The sequence below is a fragment of the Apodemus sylvaticus genome, chromosome 1 (assembly GCF_947179515.1).
Source record: "Apodemus sylvaticus chromosome 1, mApoSyl1.1, whole genome shotgun sequence".
Taxonomy (NCBI): domain Eukaryota; kingdom Metazoa; phylum Chordata; class Mammalia; order Rodentia; family Muridae; genus Apodemus; species Apodemus sylvaticus.
In genome coordinates this window covers 100,822,585-100,838,298 of record NC_067472.1, presented here as the reverse complement: position 1 = coordinate 100,838,298, position 15,714 = coordinate 100,822,585, and the positions used below count along the sequence as shown (strand labels likewise).

At 48.4% G+C, this 15,714-nt stretch overlaps 1 protein-coding gene across 3 annotated transcripts; it reads left to right on the top strand.

Annotated features, from left to right (window-relative positions):
• Positions 1 to 2,305: 2,305 nt before the first annotated feature.
• Positions 2,306 to 11,420, top strand: Cckbr (cholecystokinin B receptor). 3 transcript variants are annotated; one of them, XM_052175845.1, is made up of 5 exons: positions 2,306 to 2,456; positions 9,613 to 9,864; positions 9,994 to 10,243; positions 10,519 to 10,676; positions 10,888 to 11,420. In XM_052175845.1, the coding sequence occupies exons 1-5, from the start codon at positions 2,306 to 2,308 to the stop codon at positions 11,418 to 11,420; spliced, it is 1,344 nt and encodes a 447-aa protein (XP_052031805.1). The 3 variants fall into 3 exon arrangements, with proteins under 3 accessions (XP_052031805.1, XP_052031802.1, XP_052031813.1); XM_052175842.1 differs by having other exon boundaries at positions 10,519 to 10,691; XM_052175853.1 differs by lacking the exon at positions 9,613 to 9,864.
• Positions 11,421 to 15,714: the final 4,294 nt, after the last annotated feature.

Genomic DNA, 15,714 nt, shown 5'->3' with positions numbered 1-15,714 from the left:
GCAGGAGGAGCTAGAGTGTAACGAACAGACTGTCCCTCAGGGAGATGAGGATCATTCTGGGGCTGATCCTCTGTGCCGATCAGTCAATAGATGCATAATACCCTGGGAAGAGCTCACGATTTTGAAGGAGTCATTACTCTGTCCTAGCAGCTTCTGAAGGGGGCTGATACTTGAGAGACGACTGCTAGGCAATGAATCCTTTATTTTTAAGGAGTCTGGGCTTTGTGTCACAACATCCACTACAGTGGTGGAAGAGCACAGAAGAGTTAGGATGGTTCTTAGGTTTCCTTTTTATTTTTATTTTATGTGTTTATGTGTTATGAGTATTTTGTCTACACGTATGCATGTGTGTGCCACATGAGTGCCTGATACCCACAGAGGCCAGAGGAGAGGAAATGGATCTGTTCAAAGATGGAGTTGAAAATCACCTCGCCAGTGCCAGGGAACCAAGTCCAGGTCCTCTGCAAAAGAAGCAAGTGCTCCCCGAGAGCTGAAGCATCTATACAGCCCTGACTCCTAACTTGTCTATGTGTGCCTCGTCACTCTTGTTTGTGGGACTGTGCATTGCATACTCTGGCTTATTTGGTAAAATCCCCACTCAGTGGGAGCCCTTCAGAGACAGACTGATTGATTGCATGGGAAGGTGGCACACAGTCCCATAATCAATACCTGGATATATAGTTTGCTGGATTAATGGATGCAAGCTACATCCATGTTCCCCTCTCCCCTCCCCCCCGTGTGTCCTTTGACCCCTTGTTTCTCAGTGCTACCGTCATCCGATGTGGGATGTGGGAAAAGCTCATCGGATTATCAGAGATACCACCTGTGCTGGGGCTGAGCAAACAACACATCAGGTTCCTCTGATCAGGCTCTCAGAAGAGCAGAGGTGACAGTGGAGGGAGGGGGTGATGACATCCCAGGCTTAACCCCTCCTCCAGCGCTGCAGCCCGTATGAACTCACTGCTGACTGATCGGGCCCTTTCCAAAACAGTCAGGATACTGATTCTGAATTCCCCACATGTCTAGACTCCCCCCCCCCCAACTCTAATTCTCTCTTCCTCGGATCCCCCTCCACCCAACCCCTTACAGCCACTTTGGAATCCCAAAAGACATTTCACATCACACTAGAATTTCTTTGGAATGGAGGAGACTGGTAGAAACAAGGTTGATAAAGTCGTGGAGGCCAGTCCTACCTCAGGAAGTGGAGTCCGCTTCAGTAGTGCCTTCAGTTTTGCCTGCCCTCCCCCTGCCCCGGCCACACCCCAGTGACCCAGTCCTTTTCTGGCCCTCTCTCATGGGAACCCAACACCCTACACGGGTGCTGTACTTGTGCTGAGGGCAAATGGAGCATCATCGCTTCTGGTGGGGGTGGGCGCTGCCTAGAAACGAGGGAGATGACCAAGCTGCCCGCTCCCATCTTTCACCCTGGTCAGGGCCAGAGCTAGAACCCTTGCCATCCCTCAACTCAGTTCATTTAGTGCAGTTCTCACCTCAATTCCTGGCCTCCCTCAATGCCCTAGTGCACTCTAACCCTTTTCCTTGTACAGTCTCCATTGTGAGCAACTGCGGCCCTCCAGGACCCTCGGAGTCTTTGAAGAAGCAGCCTAGGTTTTGGGTTTCAGATAGGAGGTGGGATGGACCAAGGCAGAAGCGAGCCCTCACAAAAGAGCTAAGGTGATCACTGCGGCCACTGCGGCAGAACTCGGTAACTGCGGGTCCAGACCGACTAAGGCACCTGCTCTGTAGCAGGGACCCTGGGACACAAACCGGATCACCACCGCCATCACCATGTCTTCTAAACCACCAAAGAAAAATGCTGGACCCCCACAGCAGCCACTCGCTCCCCCATCACACCATCCCCCCCCCCCAGGCAGGAGCACGTGTAAACACACACACACACACACACACACACACACACACACACACACACACACACACACACACACACGAATTTCCAGAGCTGGGGCCATTGGTATGAGAAGTGGGCAGAAAAAAACATTTCTGAGAGAAGAAGGGAGAACCTAGCGCGGGAGCGAGCCTGTGTGCAGTCACCCAGGAGCGCGCGCGGAACTCAGGAGCGGAGGAGGCGCGCCAAGAGTCACCTGGTGGGACAAAAGCCGCCCAGAGCCTGGGACCGGCTGGGGCTAAGGGAAGGCTGGTGGAGGAGTCGGGCCAGGGCAGGGGGCGGAAACTAGGAGGGGCGGGCGATGTGGTGGGCGGGAGCCTGAGCTAGCAGCGCCGCGGGAGCAGGTGGAACCGGTGCTGGAGCTCGCTTAGCAGAGCTGAGCGGGACTTCACTGGAGCCATGGAGCTGCTCAAGCTGAACCGCAGCTTGCAGGGACCGGGACCCGGGTCGGGGTCTTCTTTCTGCCACCCGGGTGTCTCCCTCCTCAACAGCAGTAGTGCTGGAAACCTCAGCTGTGAGCCCCCTCGTCTACGCGGAACCGGGACCAGAGGTGGGTGCCTTCCTAAGCCCTTCTCACTGCACCCAACAGCTCTATTCAAGAACCGCTTCGACCTCTACACTGTCATCTGCCCATAGCTTTCCCTGGTAGGACTTACTCAGCTTCCACACAGGTCCCACTGTGCTCCCAAGCTCTCCTAACTCCAACACCTTCACACCGTGGTTCAGGGTCCTGGCCTCATACTTGCCCGGCCATTAGCTTCTCAGATCATCCCTAAGCTCAGCATCACACAGCTGGAAAGCAAGGACCTCTTCTTGCCAGCGGGTTTAGCTTTCTTTTCCAGTTTACAGAGCCAATAAGAGGGAGAGAGAGTGACAGAAACCGGGGAAAGAAAGGCAAAAGAAGGAGGCTGGGCTGGTGAGGGCAGAAGCTCTCTGGACTGCGTGAATGGGAGAGTTGTAATCGTCTCCCACCCTACCCCACCCAACCTTCCCAAGAAAAGATTCTCAGATCTGAATTTAGCTGGCACTAGGGGTCCCTACCCTTCTTGTGTCATTTGTCCTCAAACTCCTCTGCTCCCAGGATCAAGCCCTCCATCCACCTATGCACCTTCTGTGTCTCTCTGAAGGTCTCTGAGATCCTTCCAAAGCGCCCCTAAGCATCCCTTTTCTCACTTGCCTAGAGCCAGCTTCCCCTGCAACAGTCACCCCATTTCTTTGTGTCACCTTCCCTTCCTACTGCGTTCCCTCATCCCAGCTTCACAATGACTCATTCCTTCCATCAGTAGCATCTTCATTGCTTCAATGAACATCTTTAAATGCATTACCCCCCCTCCATCCCCATATTTGCTTGCAATGTTTAATGAATGTTAGGCTTAGCGCTGGGGACACCAAATAAACTAGACAAAGTCTGCAGCCAAGTGCACAGGGATAGAGACCACCAGGAAAATCACTGCCTGGAAATCCCACAAGAGGGTCTGAGTGGAATATGGGCACCCAAAGGAATTGGGGGTCTGGTAACTTCACTGAGGGTGTAACCTGGGAGCTTGGGTTCAGTAAATGGAAAGGGAAGGAGTTGGAGTCTATGTTCAAGAAGTAAACATTGAAATAAATTATAATCTACATATTTACTCAGTCCATGAAACAATTCGTGCTTTCTCATTTTGGCTTTGACCCACTGTCACTTAGAGTCTTTCATTCAGGAAATATTTATTGAACCAGAAACTGTGCTAGGCAACAAGGATACAAGTTTAACAAAACTGACACAGCGCTACTTTATGTAGCTCCGAGTTTATAGGGGAAACAGACAAGTAAACCAGGAATGGCAGCAGGAAGAGAAGAAATATAGTGAACACAGAAGAGGGACATCTCCAGCCGGCTCTGCCCTTGGGGACTAAGAGTGTCCTGGGATAGGGGTATGATCAAGTAGGGAATACGACAGAGTGCCAAGTGACAGAGCAGAAGAGGCATAAAGTGTCGTAGGCAAAGACAGCCTGTCTAAAAAGCCTAAAGTTTAAAAGGCCATAGCATGTTTGCTCAGTACAGCATAGTTTTTGAATGGCTGGAACATGTATCATTAAAGGTACCTAATCACACTTAGGCTGAGCCAGCCTTGAGTATATTTGGGGACCTTTATAGCCCTTGCTATAGTGCGTAGATTTTATGCTGAGGCATTGGGAGCCACGGAATAGTCTTTGCTGCCAGGATTGATTGCATGGTGTTGAGATTGAGATGGAATGCAGAAGGATACTTTAGAAAGCTATTGCATTACACAGATCTGTCTGGAAGACGATGCTAGCACAGAAGGAGGGGCTGACAGTGCAGATGCAGAGAAGTGGACGGATCCCAGAGGGGACGGAAATGGAGTCAACAGAACATGAACGTTGGTTAGAAGTAGAGAGGGTGGATGAGGTCAAGGGATGAAATCCAGTTTCTGGTTTAGGAAACAGAAAGGATGTGGATGGCCTATCATAGAAAGACAAGTGAGGAGAGGCTGGATATGCACTTCATATCACAGCACTTGCCTGCAACTACAAGCATTCAGCTCCTAGTAACAAAGGAGCAGAAGCAGTTTTGGTAGACAGGATTATTATAAACTCAATTCGGAACCCATAGCATCCAAAAACTGATGGTTACTCACCAAAGCTGTTGAATCCTGAGATCTGGAACTTACCTTGGAGATCTGAGCTGGAAATATAGACTTGAAAAGTCTTCACCTGGGGTGAGGGGTTACTGGAAGCCATAGGAGTAGGCAAAATATTTTTTAAAAAATACTGTATCAATGAGTGCAGGGCCGCTGAGACAGAACCCTAGAGAAGGCTGGCATTTAAAAGCAAGGCGGAGGAAGGAAGGTCCACAAGGAGATGCAAACAAAACAGAAACAGTAGCTGTGTCTTTACAGAAAGTGAGAGACGACGAGTCTTAGCTGCTGTCGACTGAGGGATACCACTTATTGCTATAATGCATCAGAGATGAACAAAGCAGCCACACCAGTGTTGTTCATATACAGTAACTAGTTCTGAGGAGGTGATGTGGATGGATACCAAGACCTGACTCAGAAGGAAGAGGACTGGGCCACAGAGGAGTTGCAAGAAGTGAACAAGAGTAGTTAGGCAAAACGTCTAAGAAGTGAGGTGCGAGGGAGAAAGAAAAATAGAACAGTAGTAGGGATTTTATGATGTTGAGGAAAGGTAGGGATGCAGCAGGGCATTTCTTTTTGCTTCTTTTCTTTTCCTCTTTCAGTTTCTTTCCTTTTCAAACAGGATCTCAAAATGATGGGTTCAATATTTTTATGTATTAGCTCCTAGAGTAGCAAGGACTACAGATTTGCTACACCATGGGTGTTTAAAAGTAGAGAATGATCAAGAGAGATGTTACTGGTTCTGATGCAAAGGACGGCAGCCAGTCGAGCAAGGGTCCTTGAAGAACAAGATGTTCAGAGCCCATTCAAGGACTGGCATCATTTGTCTGGATGTTGTTGCATGCACACATCAGGTCATTGCCTGGGTGCTCACACGTCATATACAAAGACTGTTGGCCAGTCTCCTTGGAATAGGACCCCCAGAGATGCACTTGCCACCTGGGCTCACTACAACAAAAGAGAGAAATTTGTATGCTGCACACTTTATTTTTTAGAAGAGCATGTGACTTTATCATCAGCTCAGATGTTGTCCATAGTAAAATGGCCAACACCAACACTCGCATCAGTATCATCCACAGTCACTTAGTAGTTCATTGAAGAAGAAGCATGTCTGTCACATGCTATTCTTATTATATTATTTCCTACAGAATATATATCTTTCCCATGATGGCTTAAGTAAACCTTCTCCAGATATTACCCAGAAAATCATGGAGTATCATTTTTAAGCATTCAGACATTTTCAGAAAAGACTGTATGTTCACTCGGGATCTTAGCTATTTCACACAATCAAGATTAACATCTTAACTGAGCTAAATGTGCTAACATCTGACATTTATACTCACTTAAATAGTGCCCACACATCGTTGGTATTACTACCACCTCCTCTGTCAGAACTACCATCACTTGATTATTCTCCTGTTCATATACAGAGCTCTACATGTAACCCATGCTTCCTGAAAATGTCACCTACAGAGATGTTATTTAGTCTTGGCTATTGTCCTTGCTTATTCCAATGTCGCCACAGTTACTCAGGTGTTCTTTAAACTTAAATGTGGCCTGAATTCAACCTAATATTACCTCCAGACATGTAGATGATACTCTCTCCAATCCTCTCACAGAGAAATAAGGGTTACTTCCACCTACTTGTAGAACACTAAAGCATCACTCAGTGTTCTGCTGCTACCAACTCACCATGCATATGACCTCCGCATCCTTGCTCAGTGCCACTGACACTTGGATGTTTCCCACACACTACACTGAGCTATTGTCCTCAGTTGAACACTATTCATGCTCACCAGAGAAATACACATAAGTACTATACTGACGTCTGTTCGTGAGTAACCAGAACCAGCGCAGCAGGTGAAGGCATTGGCTGCTTTGGTTCTGTGAAGTCTTTCTTAGAAAATCCTATTTATTTTTGTTTTGTTTTTAGATAGGCTATCATGTACCCTCTCCTGGTCTTGAACATCTGATCTTTCTGCCTCCAGTCCCTGGGATTACAAGCATGCTCCTCCACACCTGTTTTAGAGGGTGCTGGGTATCAAACCCCTGGCTTTGGGCATGTTAGGTAAGCTCTCTACCAACTGAGCCACAGCCTCAGCTCAAGTTTCAGATATTGTCTTAATTCTTGTACTCACGTTTCTTTATCATCATCTGGATGATTGCGCGTGCACTCACACCTCTCTCTCTCTCTCTCTCTCTCTCTCTCTCACACACACACACACACACACACACATATTCACACACTAGCACACACTCACCTGCTCACACACTAGCAAACACATGCCCACAATCTTATACACTCTCTCACAATGCTCACATGCACACTCAGGCACACACTCAGGCTACACATTCACACACACTTGCTATACAGTTACTTATCACACTTACTGTGACTTTATGCTCTTGTTTTCAGAAAACTCCAAGTACATTATGAACTTTGTAAGTGGGGAAGTGTAGCTTCCTTTTTTGGAGCTACCATGGGCCAAGCTGAAAGGCACACATATGGGGTGTATCTGTTGGGTGAATGAGTGAGACATGGGTTTTTGAATGCTTGTATAGTTCAAAGTGCTACACCAGCCTGAAGGGTGGTGACCGCACTAAGAATTAGTGGAAGAGAGATCCAGGGGATGTGAGAAGGACAGCAGAATTGAAGAAGTTAAGGCGGGTGAAGACAGAAGGAAGTAGACTTGGAAAACAGAGTTCTAAAAAGGCCACCTGCTCCTTTTCCTTGGGTGCAAGGGCCTCTCTAACAAAGATCTCCCTTCCAGAGTTTCTTTGCTCTCCCTGCACGCGCGTGCACGTGCTTACACCGACACATACACACACACACACACACACAACCTCAGATTTGTCACACAAAAGCCTTCCATATCTGTCCCTGTGAAAATAATATAGCTTGAATCAAATATGGTGGCACATACCTTTAATCTTAGCACTTGAGAGGTAGAGGCAGAAGGATCTCTGTGAGTTCAAGGCCACCTTGGTCTATATAGGGAACTCCTGGACAGCTAGGACTAGCTTCTTGATAGCTAAGACCCTGTCAAGAAGAAGAGGAGGAGGATGAAGAGGAAGAAGAGGAGGAAGAGGGGAGGAAAACTTAAAGATAGACATACAACAGCACCAACACCAGCCTGTCATACCTATTGGTCCATCAAGACCCTTTAACATGTGTCTCCCAAGATACACAGGCAGGAAAGAGAAGCACAGTAAAGCGAGGCGCCATGACAAATATAGAGGTGGGGACAACGAGGCATTTAGACTGAGATTTGATTGCGAGAAGAAAGAAATAGTATGATGAATAGCTCGATTCTACAGCAACTGTCAGAGAAGCATACTGGGTATTCAAAGATCTAAGCAAGGAATGCTACTGCTGTGTCCTATTTGAGGAACTCTTTTTTAAAAATTTCTAGTGGTGGTGGTGGTGGTAGAGGCAGTGGCAGAGGTGGTGTGTGTGTGTGTGCGCGTGTGTGTGTGTGTGTGTGTGCACATGTGCACACTTGTGCATGCAAAATAGGAAGTCAAAATAGGGTTTCTAGGATCTGGAATTACCGACAGTTGTGAGCCAACCAACATAGAAGTGCTCTTTATATCTTTAAGCCTACTCTCCGGCCCCATGTTAAGAGACTTCTAATAAATAGCACTTTATTGTAAAGCAAGCTAGTTATCATTATAAAATAATAACACAGTTTGGAAGCTAAGCCAAGAGAAGAGAGCTAGCTAACAGTTAAAGGCGAGGCTGTGCCTCTGGACTCTTACTGCCCCACCGTGTAGGAGGTCTCTCTCCTGTCCTTCCTCTCCTCCAGATCCCATCTCCCTGACACAGAGGCCATGGGTGTGCATGACTCAGTCTTCTTCAGGTCAACCCGATTTTGTTCAGGTTTGCATGCTTATGATACAGGTCCAGAGATGAGTGTGTCTCCCAGCAGACAGTGGCACAGATGCGTGGGTCATCCTCCCAGCCCTTCTGACTCACCCAGCAACACCAGTCCCTCCTGGGGCTTCCACCAATTCTTGTACATCTCTCAACCTCGCTTCTTATCACACTGTGTGGCAATTATCTGTTTAAGTATCTCAGATTTCCTCTGTACTGTAGCTCTCAGATGGCAGGAAATTTGTCATAGTCACCTCTTTGTCCCCAGTGCCTGACAGAAAGGAGTCCTCTGCAAATGTTTACTGAGTGAGAATGAATATTTGGAGAATAGTAATGCACAACTCAGAAAGGAGTGTAAGGATCTAATACGTGTGTGGGGAATATGGACCCTGCACAGGTCAAGGGAGTGGGAGTTAGCTCCAAATGAAGTATCCAGGATAGCGTTTCCAACGCAGTAGCAATCAATCTGATTCATGAAGGGTGAGCGATGTATAGACATTTATCAAATTTAGGAAATAAGTTTGTGATGGGGGTGGAAACGGGCTTTATGAATGAGTATTCATTCCTGGGTTGAGAAACCAGCTTAAGAAGGGAGTCACAAGGGTTCACAGTGCATTCAAGAAACTGAGTCATCAAGTGGGGTGAGTGTGTGTGGCCCTGAGAGGAGGTGGCAGCCCTCCTGAGGGGTTCTAGTCAGTACAGAGTGGTGGGTGGCTTTTCTCTCTTGTTTAACTGGGGAGGGGCTGTTTTGTGTTTGTTTTTAGAGACTACGGATGTGATCCAACACCATCCTAAAGGGAATGCATGGTCAGGGGTATGTGGAGGGCCAATGGAATGGTCAGAGGAGGAACCTTTCAATCCAGTAGCTACTAGATATGTGATCTTAAGAAATATGGAACCAATGACTCCCTAAAATGTTTACAGAGAAAAGCAAGTGTGGAACCAACCACCTTAATGAGAGATGGGCTTTTCTAGGGTTGACCCAGCTCAGCTAAGCTCAGCATTTAGGATGGTATAGCATTTACCGTCATCATTTTACTGAGTAGTCCTGGGGGTTGGGGTGAAGAAGGTTAAAGAGCCTTTGCAAGGGCTCCGGATCTAGCTGGATATTACAGTTTGTGGGGTGAAGCGAGATTGGGGCTCTGAATGGATGGGGCTCAGGTCCTCCTACAGTCACCTCTCCTTTCTACCCAGAATTGGAGTTGGCCATTAGAATCACCCTTTATGCGGTGATCTTTCTGATGAGTGTTGGCGGAAACGTGCTCATCATTGTGGTCCTGGGACTGAGCCGACGCCTAAGAACGGTCACCAACGCCTTCCTGCTCTCCCTGGCAGTCAGCGACCTCCTGCTGGCTGTCGCTTGCATGCCCTTCACACTACTGCCCAACCTCATGGGCACCTTCATCTTCGGCACAGTCATCTGCAAGGCCGTTTCCTACCTCATGGGTAGGTGAGACAAACACTAAAGTCCTTGACAGATACATGGGTTTTTCCTGGTAGGGGTGGAGGAAATCATCCTGGTGAGCATGCAGAGGGCGAGTTTCCAAGAGGACCTTTTCCTTTACCCTTGTTTAGGGGTATCAGTGAGTGTGTCCACTCTAAATCTGGTGGCCATCGCCCTGGAGCGATACAGCGCCATCTGCCGACCACTGCAAGCACGAGTGTGGCAGACCCGTTCCCATGCAGCTCGGGTGATCTTAGCCACGTGGCTGCTGTCTGGACTGCTTATGGTACCATACCCTGTGTACACCGTGGTACAGCCAGTGGGACCTCGAGTCCTGCAGTGCGTGCATCGCTGGCCCAGTGCACGTGTCCGACAAACCTGGTAAGGAAGTCCTGTTTTCGTCTCCCTCAGATGCTTTCACTCCTTCCCTAAAGCAGAGTTTTTAGGCTGTGGACTAGGTGGTGCAGGCAAGGGTAAGATTTGGTTATACCACTGGGAAGGGCAAGAGACCTGCGAGGGACCCTAAATTGAAACTCTAAATGTGGGGGTGCAGAATGAGGCTTGGTGAGGAAATTTTAGAAACTCCAGTTTTTGCCTCTTCACCTACCTGTGCCCGGCCACAGGGAGACAATGATTGGTCTGTGTTGTGTTCCCAGGTCCGTGCTACTGCTAATGCTTTTGTTCTTCATCCCGGGTGTGGTAATGGCGGTGGCCTATGGACTCATCTCCCGCGAACTCTACCTAGGGCTCCGCTTTGATGGTGACAGTGACAGCGAGACCCAAAGCCGGGTCCGAAACCAAGGGGGCCTGCCGGGTGGGGCAGCACCAGGTGGGTGAAAACACGAGGGGCAGGGCTTTGGTGATGGTGTGAACTCCTTACTTGGGTGGATTTGAAAGAATTGGAGGAAGGTGGGAGGCCGAGGTGAAAGCTGTGGGAAGGGCATCGAGTGGAGGTTGGGCTGCAGTTTGAGAGCAGTCTGCCTTCTGCTTTGATGCCCCCTCTGTGCTCTGTGCTCTGTGCTCAGGGCCTGTCCACCAGAACGGGGCTTGCCGACAAGTGACCAACCTGGCTGGGGAAGACAGTGATGGCTGCTATGTGCAACTTCCGCGTTCCCGACTGGAGATGACAACGCTGACCACGCCTACTCCTGGGCCAGGCCCTGGCCCTAGGCCCAACCAGGCCAAGCTGCTGGCTAAGAAGCGAGTGGTGCGAATGCTGCTGGTGATTGTTTTGCTTTTTTTCCTGTGTTGGCTGCCAGTGTACAGCGCCAACACGTGGCGCGCCTTCGATGGCCCCGGCGCGCACCGAGCTCTCTCAGGAGCCCCTATCTCTTTCATCCACTTGCTGAGCTATGCCTCTGCTTGTGTCAACCCCCTGGTCTACTGTTTCATGCACCGCCGCTTCCGCCAGGCCTGCCTGGACACATGTGCTCGCTGCTGCCCACGCCCTCCACGAGCTCGCCCACGGCCTCTTCCAGATGAGGACCCTCCTACTCCCTCCATCGCTTCTCTGTCCAGGCTAAGCTATACCACCATCAGCACACTGGGTCCTGGCTGAGGGTTTGGGAGAGTGGAGAATGAGACAAGATACATAATTACTATAAAATGACCCATCCAAACACAGAAGAAACAAAACCCAGCATTTATCCAGGTGGACACCAACACCATGGAAAGACCCCTACACACAGAAAACAGTATCTTTGCAGCCCCGCCTGAAACAGACACAAGAAGTCTTACATAGAAAAGACGCTCACTTTTGACATGGGACTAAGTCCCTCCCTAGACATCTGGCACTGACCCCATTACATAGACACAAGGTCCATAGCAGTAAACTTTCCCTATACAAGGGGAACTCTGACAAGGGCTGACTGGCTTCTCACGTGAATGCACTAATGGCACTATTCTACAGGGCCCATAGCCTAGTGCAGCAGTGACTCAGAGCATTGTGGCTGTCCCAGTTTGACCTCCTCATTGCCTTCCTCATCCAGCACTGAAATTGTCCACAGGCCTAATCGCATGCCTTTCCGAGCTGCAGATCTTTCAGCACTGAAAAGTCCCTCATCCCCTTTCATTAAGGACGTGAAACGTCTTCTTCCCTCCTGCCTCTCCCCCTCACCTGACCACATCATCAGAAGAAGTGACTTAGCGTCCTCCTGGACTTCCTGAGCTTTGGCAGGCAGGTGAGCAGGTGTCACTTACAGGAAGCTTTGTCATCTCTTTGCTCCCATGACTACTCAACCCTATGTCCAACCTTCTCAAAGAGAGATGAGCAAATCCTCTCTTGACTGTCATCTCGGGCCTAACCATACTCCAGTGATGCAGTAGCTGGGACTCATTGTGGAAGGTGAGATATCCATGACACTTCATGACTCCTGAGTACACCCTCTCATTTGGTGCCGTTGTTAAAGCACTACACTAATGACTGCCTGTTAATTTTTTGATGAAAAGATAAAAAAATGAAAGATTACATAAGACTCATATTATTCAGTGTGTGTTTGAAACTCCAAGAATCAGACAATGACAGGTACATAGACGTTAATTAAAGAGTGAAGTCTTTTTTACTACATACTTGACCTCCTTTAGGGTCAGAAACCAGCCAAGATACAGTTGGATGGAAGTGCCTTCATCAGATGTAGCAACAAAGAGAACTGCGGGTGATGGGCTGCAGTGTAGACTGGTGATCATTGTGAGTCTCAGAGCCCAACTCCCTTTTTGACCATAAAACTCATCTAGCTCCAGAGAAGGACAGAGAAGAGCAGCAGCCTCAACTCTTCACTGAGGGGGAAGGGGAGGAGGAGCAGGAAAGGGAGGAGAGGATGGACAAGGGTGATCAAAGGCAAAGTATTGTGAGCAGAGAGATCCTCGATGCTCTATCTAGAACAGAAGGGGGAAGCGGACTGTCTTAGCCAGGCTTACCCTTGCTGTGCTGAGACATGGTGACACAGTACAAGTTGGGGAGGAAAGGGTTTATTCAGCGCACACTTCCACATCATAGTCCATTGTTGGAGGAAGTCAGGCAGGAACACAAACAGGGCAGGAAGCTGGAGGCAAGAACTGATGCAGAGGCCATGGAGAATGCTGACTACTGGCTTGCTTCCCTTAGCTTGCTCACACTGCTTCTTTGTAGACCCCAGGACCACCAACCCAAGATGGCACCACTTACAGTGGCTGTGCCCGCTCCATCTCCCACTAATGACTAATTAAGAAAATGCCCTGCATGCTTCAATACAGCCAGATCTTATGAAGGCATTTTCTTAATTGAGGCTCCTTCCTCTCAGATGACTTCAGCTCGGGTCAAGTTGACATAAAACTGCCCAGCACACAGACCTTGCACACACACACACACACACACACACACACACACACGGTGCCAAAGGTCTTATAATAATTTAGGGAAAAATAGAAATAATTTCAGGGGGCCAGTGATGGCTCAGGAGTTAAAGTACTTACAGCTCAGCCTGATAACCTGAGCTCAGCCCCTGGGTCTCTTAATGGAAGGAGACGATTGACTTCTAAAAGTTGACCTCTGACGTCCAAATGCGCACTGTGGCTTGTTTACCTGCACTCACACATATACACACATACTAACTGAGTAATCATTTTAAAATAAGAAATAACAGCCAACTGCTCCTCATCTAGGGGTTGGTACCTTATTAGCCCCATCCCTCTCTGTGCTGAGTGTTCAGATAGCAGAGTCCAGGAGGATTTGGTGGTAAATACGATCCAAATACACTGTTATTGTAGGAAATTATCAAAGAATATTTTTTTTAAAAAATTAAAGAACCATACTGAGATGGAGACAGGAGGACCCGGTTTTATATGAAATAAGATATACAACATGTTGATGCCTTTACTAGAAGAAGAAGAAGAAGAAGAAGAAGAAGAAGAAGAAGAAGAAGAAGAAGAAGAAGAAGAAGAAGAAGAAGAAGAAGAAGAAGGACAAAGTTAGCAGATATAAAATTGCTAGGGTCCTGATTGGGGAAAGAAGGCCTGTACTCATAAGGATCCCTGAATTGCAAGCTTCATCTGCCTTGCCTAGCATCCACCCACTCCCCAAGCACCCCAGAGAAAGGCCGGATGGAGGGAAGCAGGTGAAAAGGAGCAGTGGGCCCTGGGTTTACCATTGTAGGGTCATTCCCGTCCATCCTTTCCCCTGGGTTCTGGGCTGTGAAAGCCTGGAGGGGGGAAGAGAATGAAGGAGAAGGCGTTCCAAGCTGTCAACTTAAGACCGTGCTGTTTAAAAATAGAAGCCCAGCTGGCCCGAGGAGCTGAAGGGAGATATTAGGCCTTACGCTCATGCCAGCTTTTCCATAGGAGCAGGAATAGGCTGCCATTCTAGGGGGTGACAGGAGATACTGCTCTATTAGGGAGGCATTGACTCCTGAGGACAGAGACAGACAGAGACAGACAGAGACAGAGAAGCAGGGACAGAAAGAGAGGTGTGGGAGAGAGAGAGCAGGAGCTGGGGCGAGGGAAGACTGGGTCCAGCCTCTTTGAACTTCCAGTGTGAGCCTAAGTGCTGTAGCCCAGGGTTAACCTTGAACCAAGTACAGGGCATAGCCTGAGAAATAACACTGCACGTGCTGAAACCCTTTCGCCCACAGAACACTCACGCCTCCATCATCCCACTCGGTGCACTATCCTGTTGCCAGAGGTGAAATGCCCAGCATCTCCCATCCTTTTGTGTTTGTTGCACCTCAGCACACCATGTCTGGTGCAGACTTGATGTCTCTGTCCCTGTGAGCCCTGCTTGGTCATTTTACAAGGCCCTTCTACTTGTTCGGTACTTCACTGCTGTCTTTCCTGAGGGTTATTTGTGTTCCTGCCTCGTCTCTCGGGTGGGAACCAGGATGATATAACAGGAAGGTGGCCGAGCCAGGTGACAGGGGAGGTGTCGATGAAACCTGACACTTCCTGCTGCTCTTGTGACTGGCATCTGGACAGATTCCTTGATTTACTTGCCAAGACCCTTCAGAGAAGATTCTTCCCCAACAATGAGGAAAGTCGGGCTGGGGAAACTTAGGGTAGTTGTAGGAGTCCCCACATCCAGAAGAGAGCCCAGATCTGAGCTCAGGCCCTGGCGCCAAAGCCGTCCCTCTGCTGCAGGCCTTGGACTCTTCAACCCCTGTAACACTAGCCACCCTGTGTTGTATGAAGCTAGGTGTGGTGGTGCACACCTTTAATCTCAGCACCAGAGACAGAGACAAGTTGATCTCTGTGAGTTCAAGGCCAACATGATCTACAAAGTAAGTTATAGGATAGTCAGGGTTACACAGTAAGACCCTGTCCAGAAAAAGGGGGGAGGGGTGTATGTGGTTTTATTCAAATTACCTCAGTGAAATTCAGTCCCAAATGTCTAATGAGAATGATTACAGTAGGTCCATAATATTATTTCAGAGTGAAGTAGAATAGGGAGCATAAAATGAGTTACCATTGTACCCGCATACAACATAAGAAGGGTGAGACCTGAAGTTACTTGGTGACCTAGAGGAAGAAAAGCACCAGGAAACAGGCTCTCTGAAGATGGACAGTCGATCTTTTAGATGCCTCCCAAATGCGCACAGGTTAACTAAAGTCATAGTGCCAGAGCTTCATGATATTGGGAAGTGGTAGAAGGTGCATATGGAGAGGTGGGTACAGATGATAAAGTGTATGTGTGTATGAGTATGCGTGTGTTCACATGTTGCATATGTGTATATGGAGAGGTGGGTACAGATGATTAAGTGTATGTGTGTATGAGTATGCATGTGTTCACATGTTGCATATGTGCATATGCAGAGGTGGGTACAGATGATAAAGTGTATGTGTATATGAGTATGCGTGTGTTTACATGTTGGTGGGTCCACACGTAC

What these genes read in the sequence shown, in the direction of transcription:
- Cckbr (XM_052175842.1), top strand. Translation starts at nt 2,306, where the DNA reads ATGGAGCTGCTCAAGCTGAACCGCAGCTTGCAGGGACCGGGACCCGGG. An exon ending in ACGCGGAACCGGGACCAGAG is followed by an intron (nt 2,457 to 9,612) that starts GTGGGTGCCTTC and finishes CTTTCTACCCAG; the next exon opens with AATTGGAGTTGGCCATTAGA. An exon ending in GCCGGGTGGGGCAGCACCAG is followed by an intron (nt 10,692 to 10,887) that starts GTGGGTGAAAAC and finishes CTCTGTGCTCAG; the next exon opens with GGCCTGTCCACCAGAACGGG.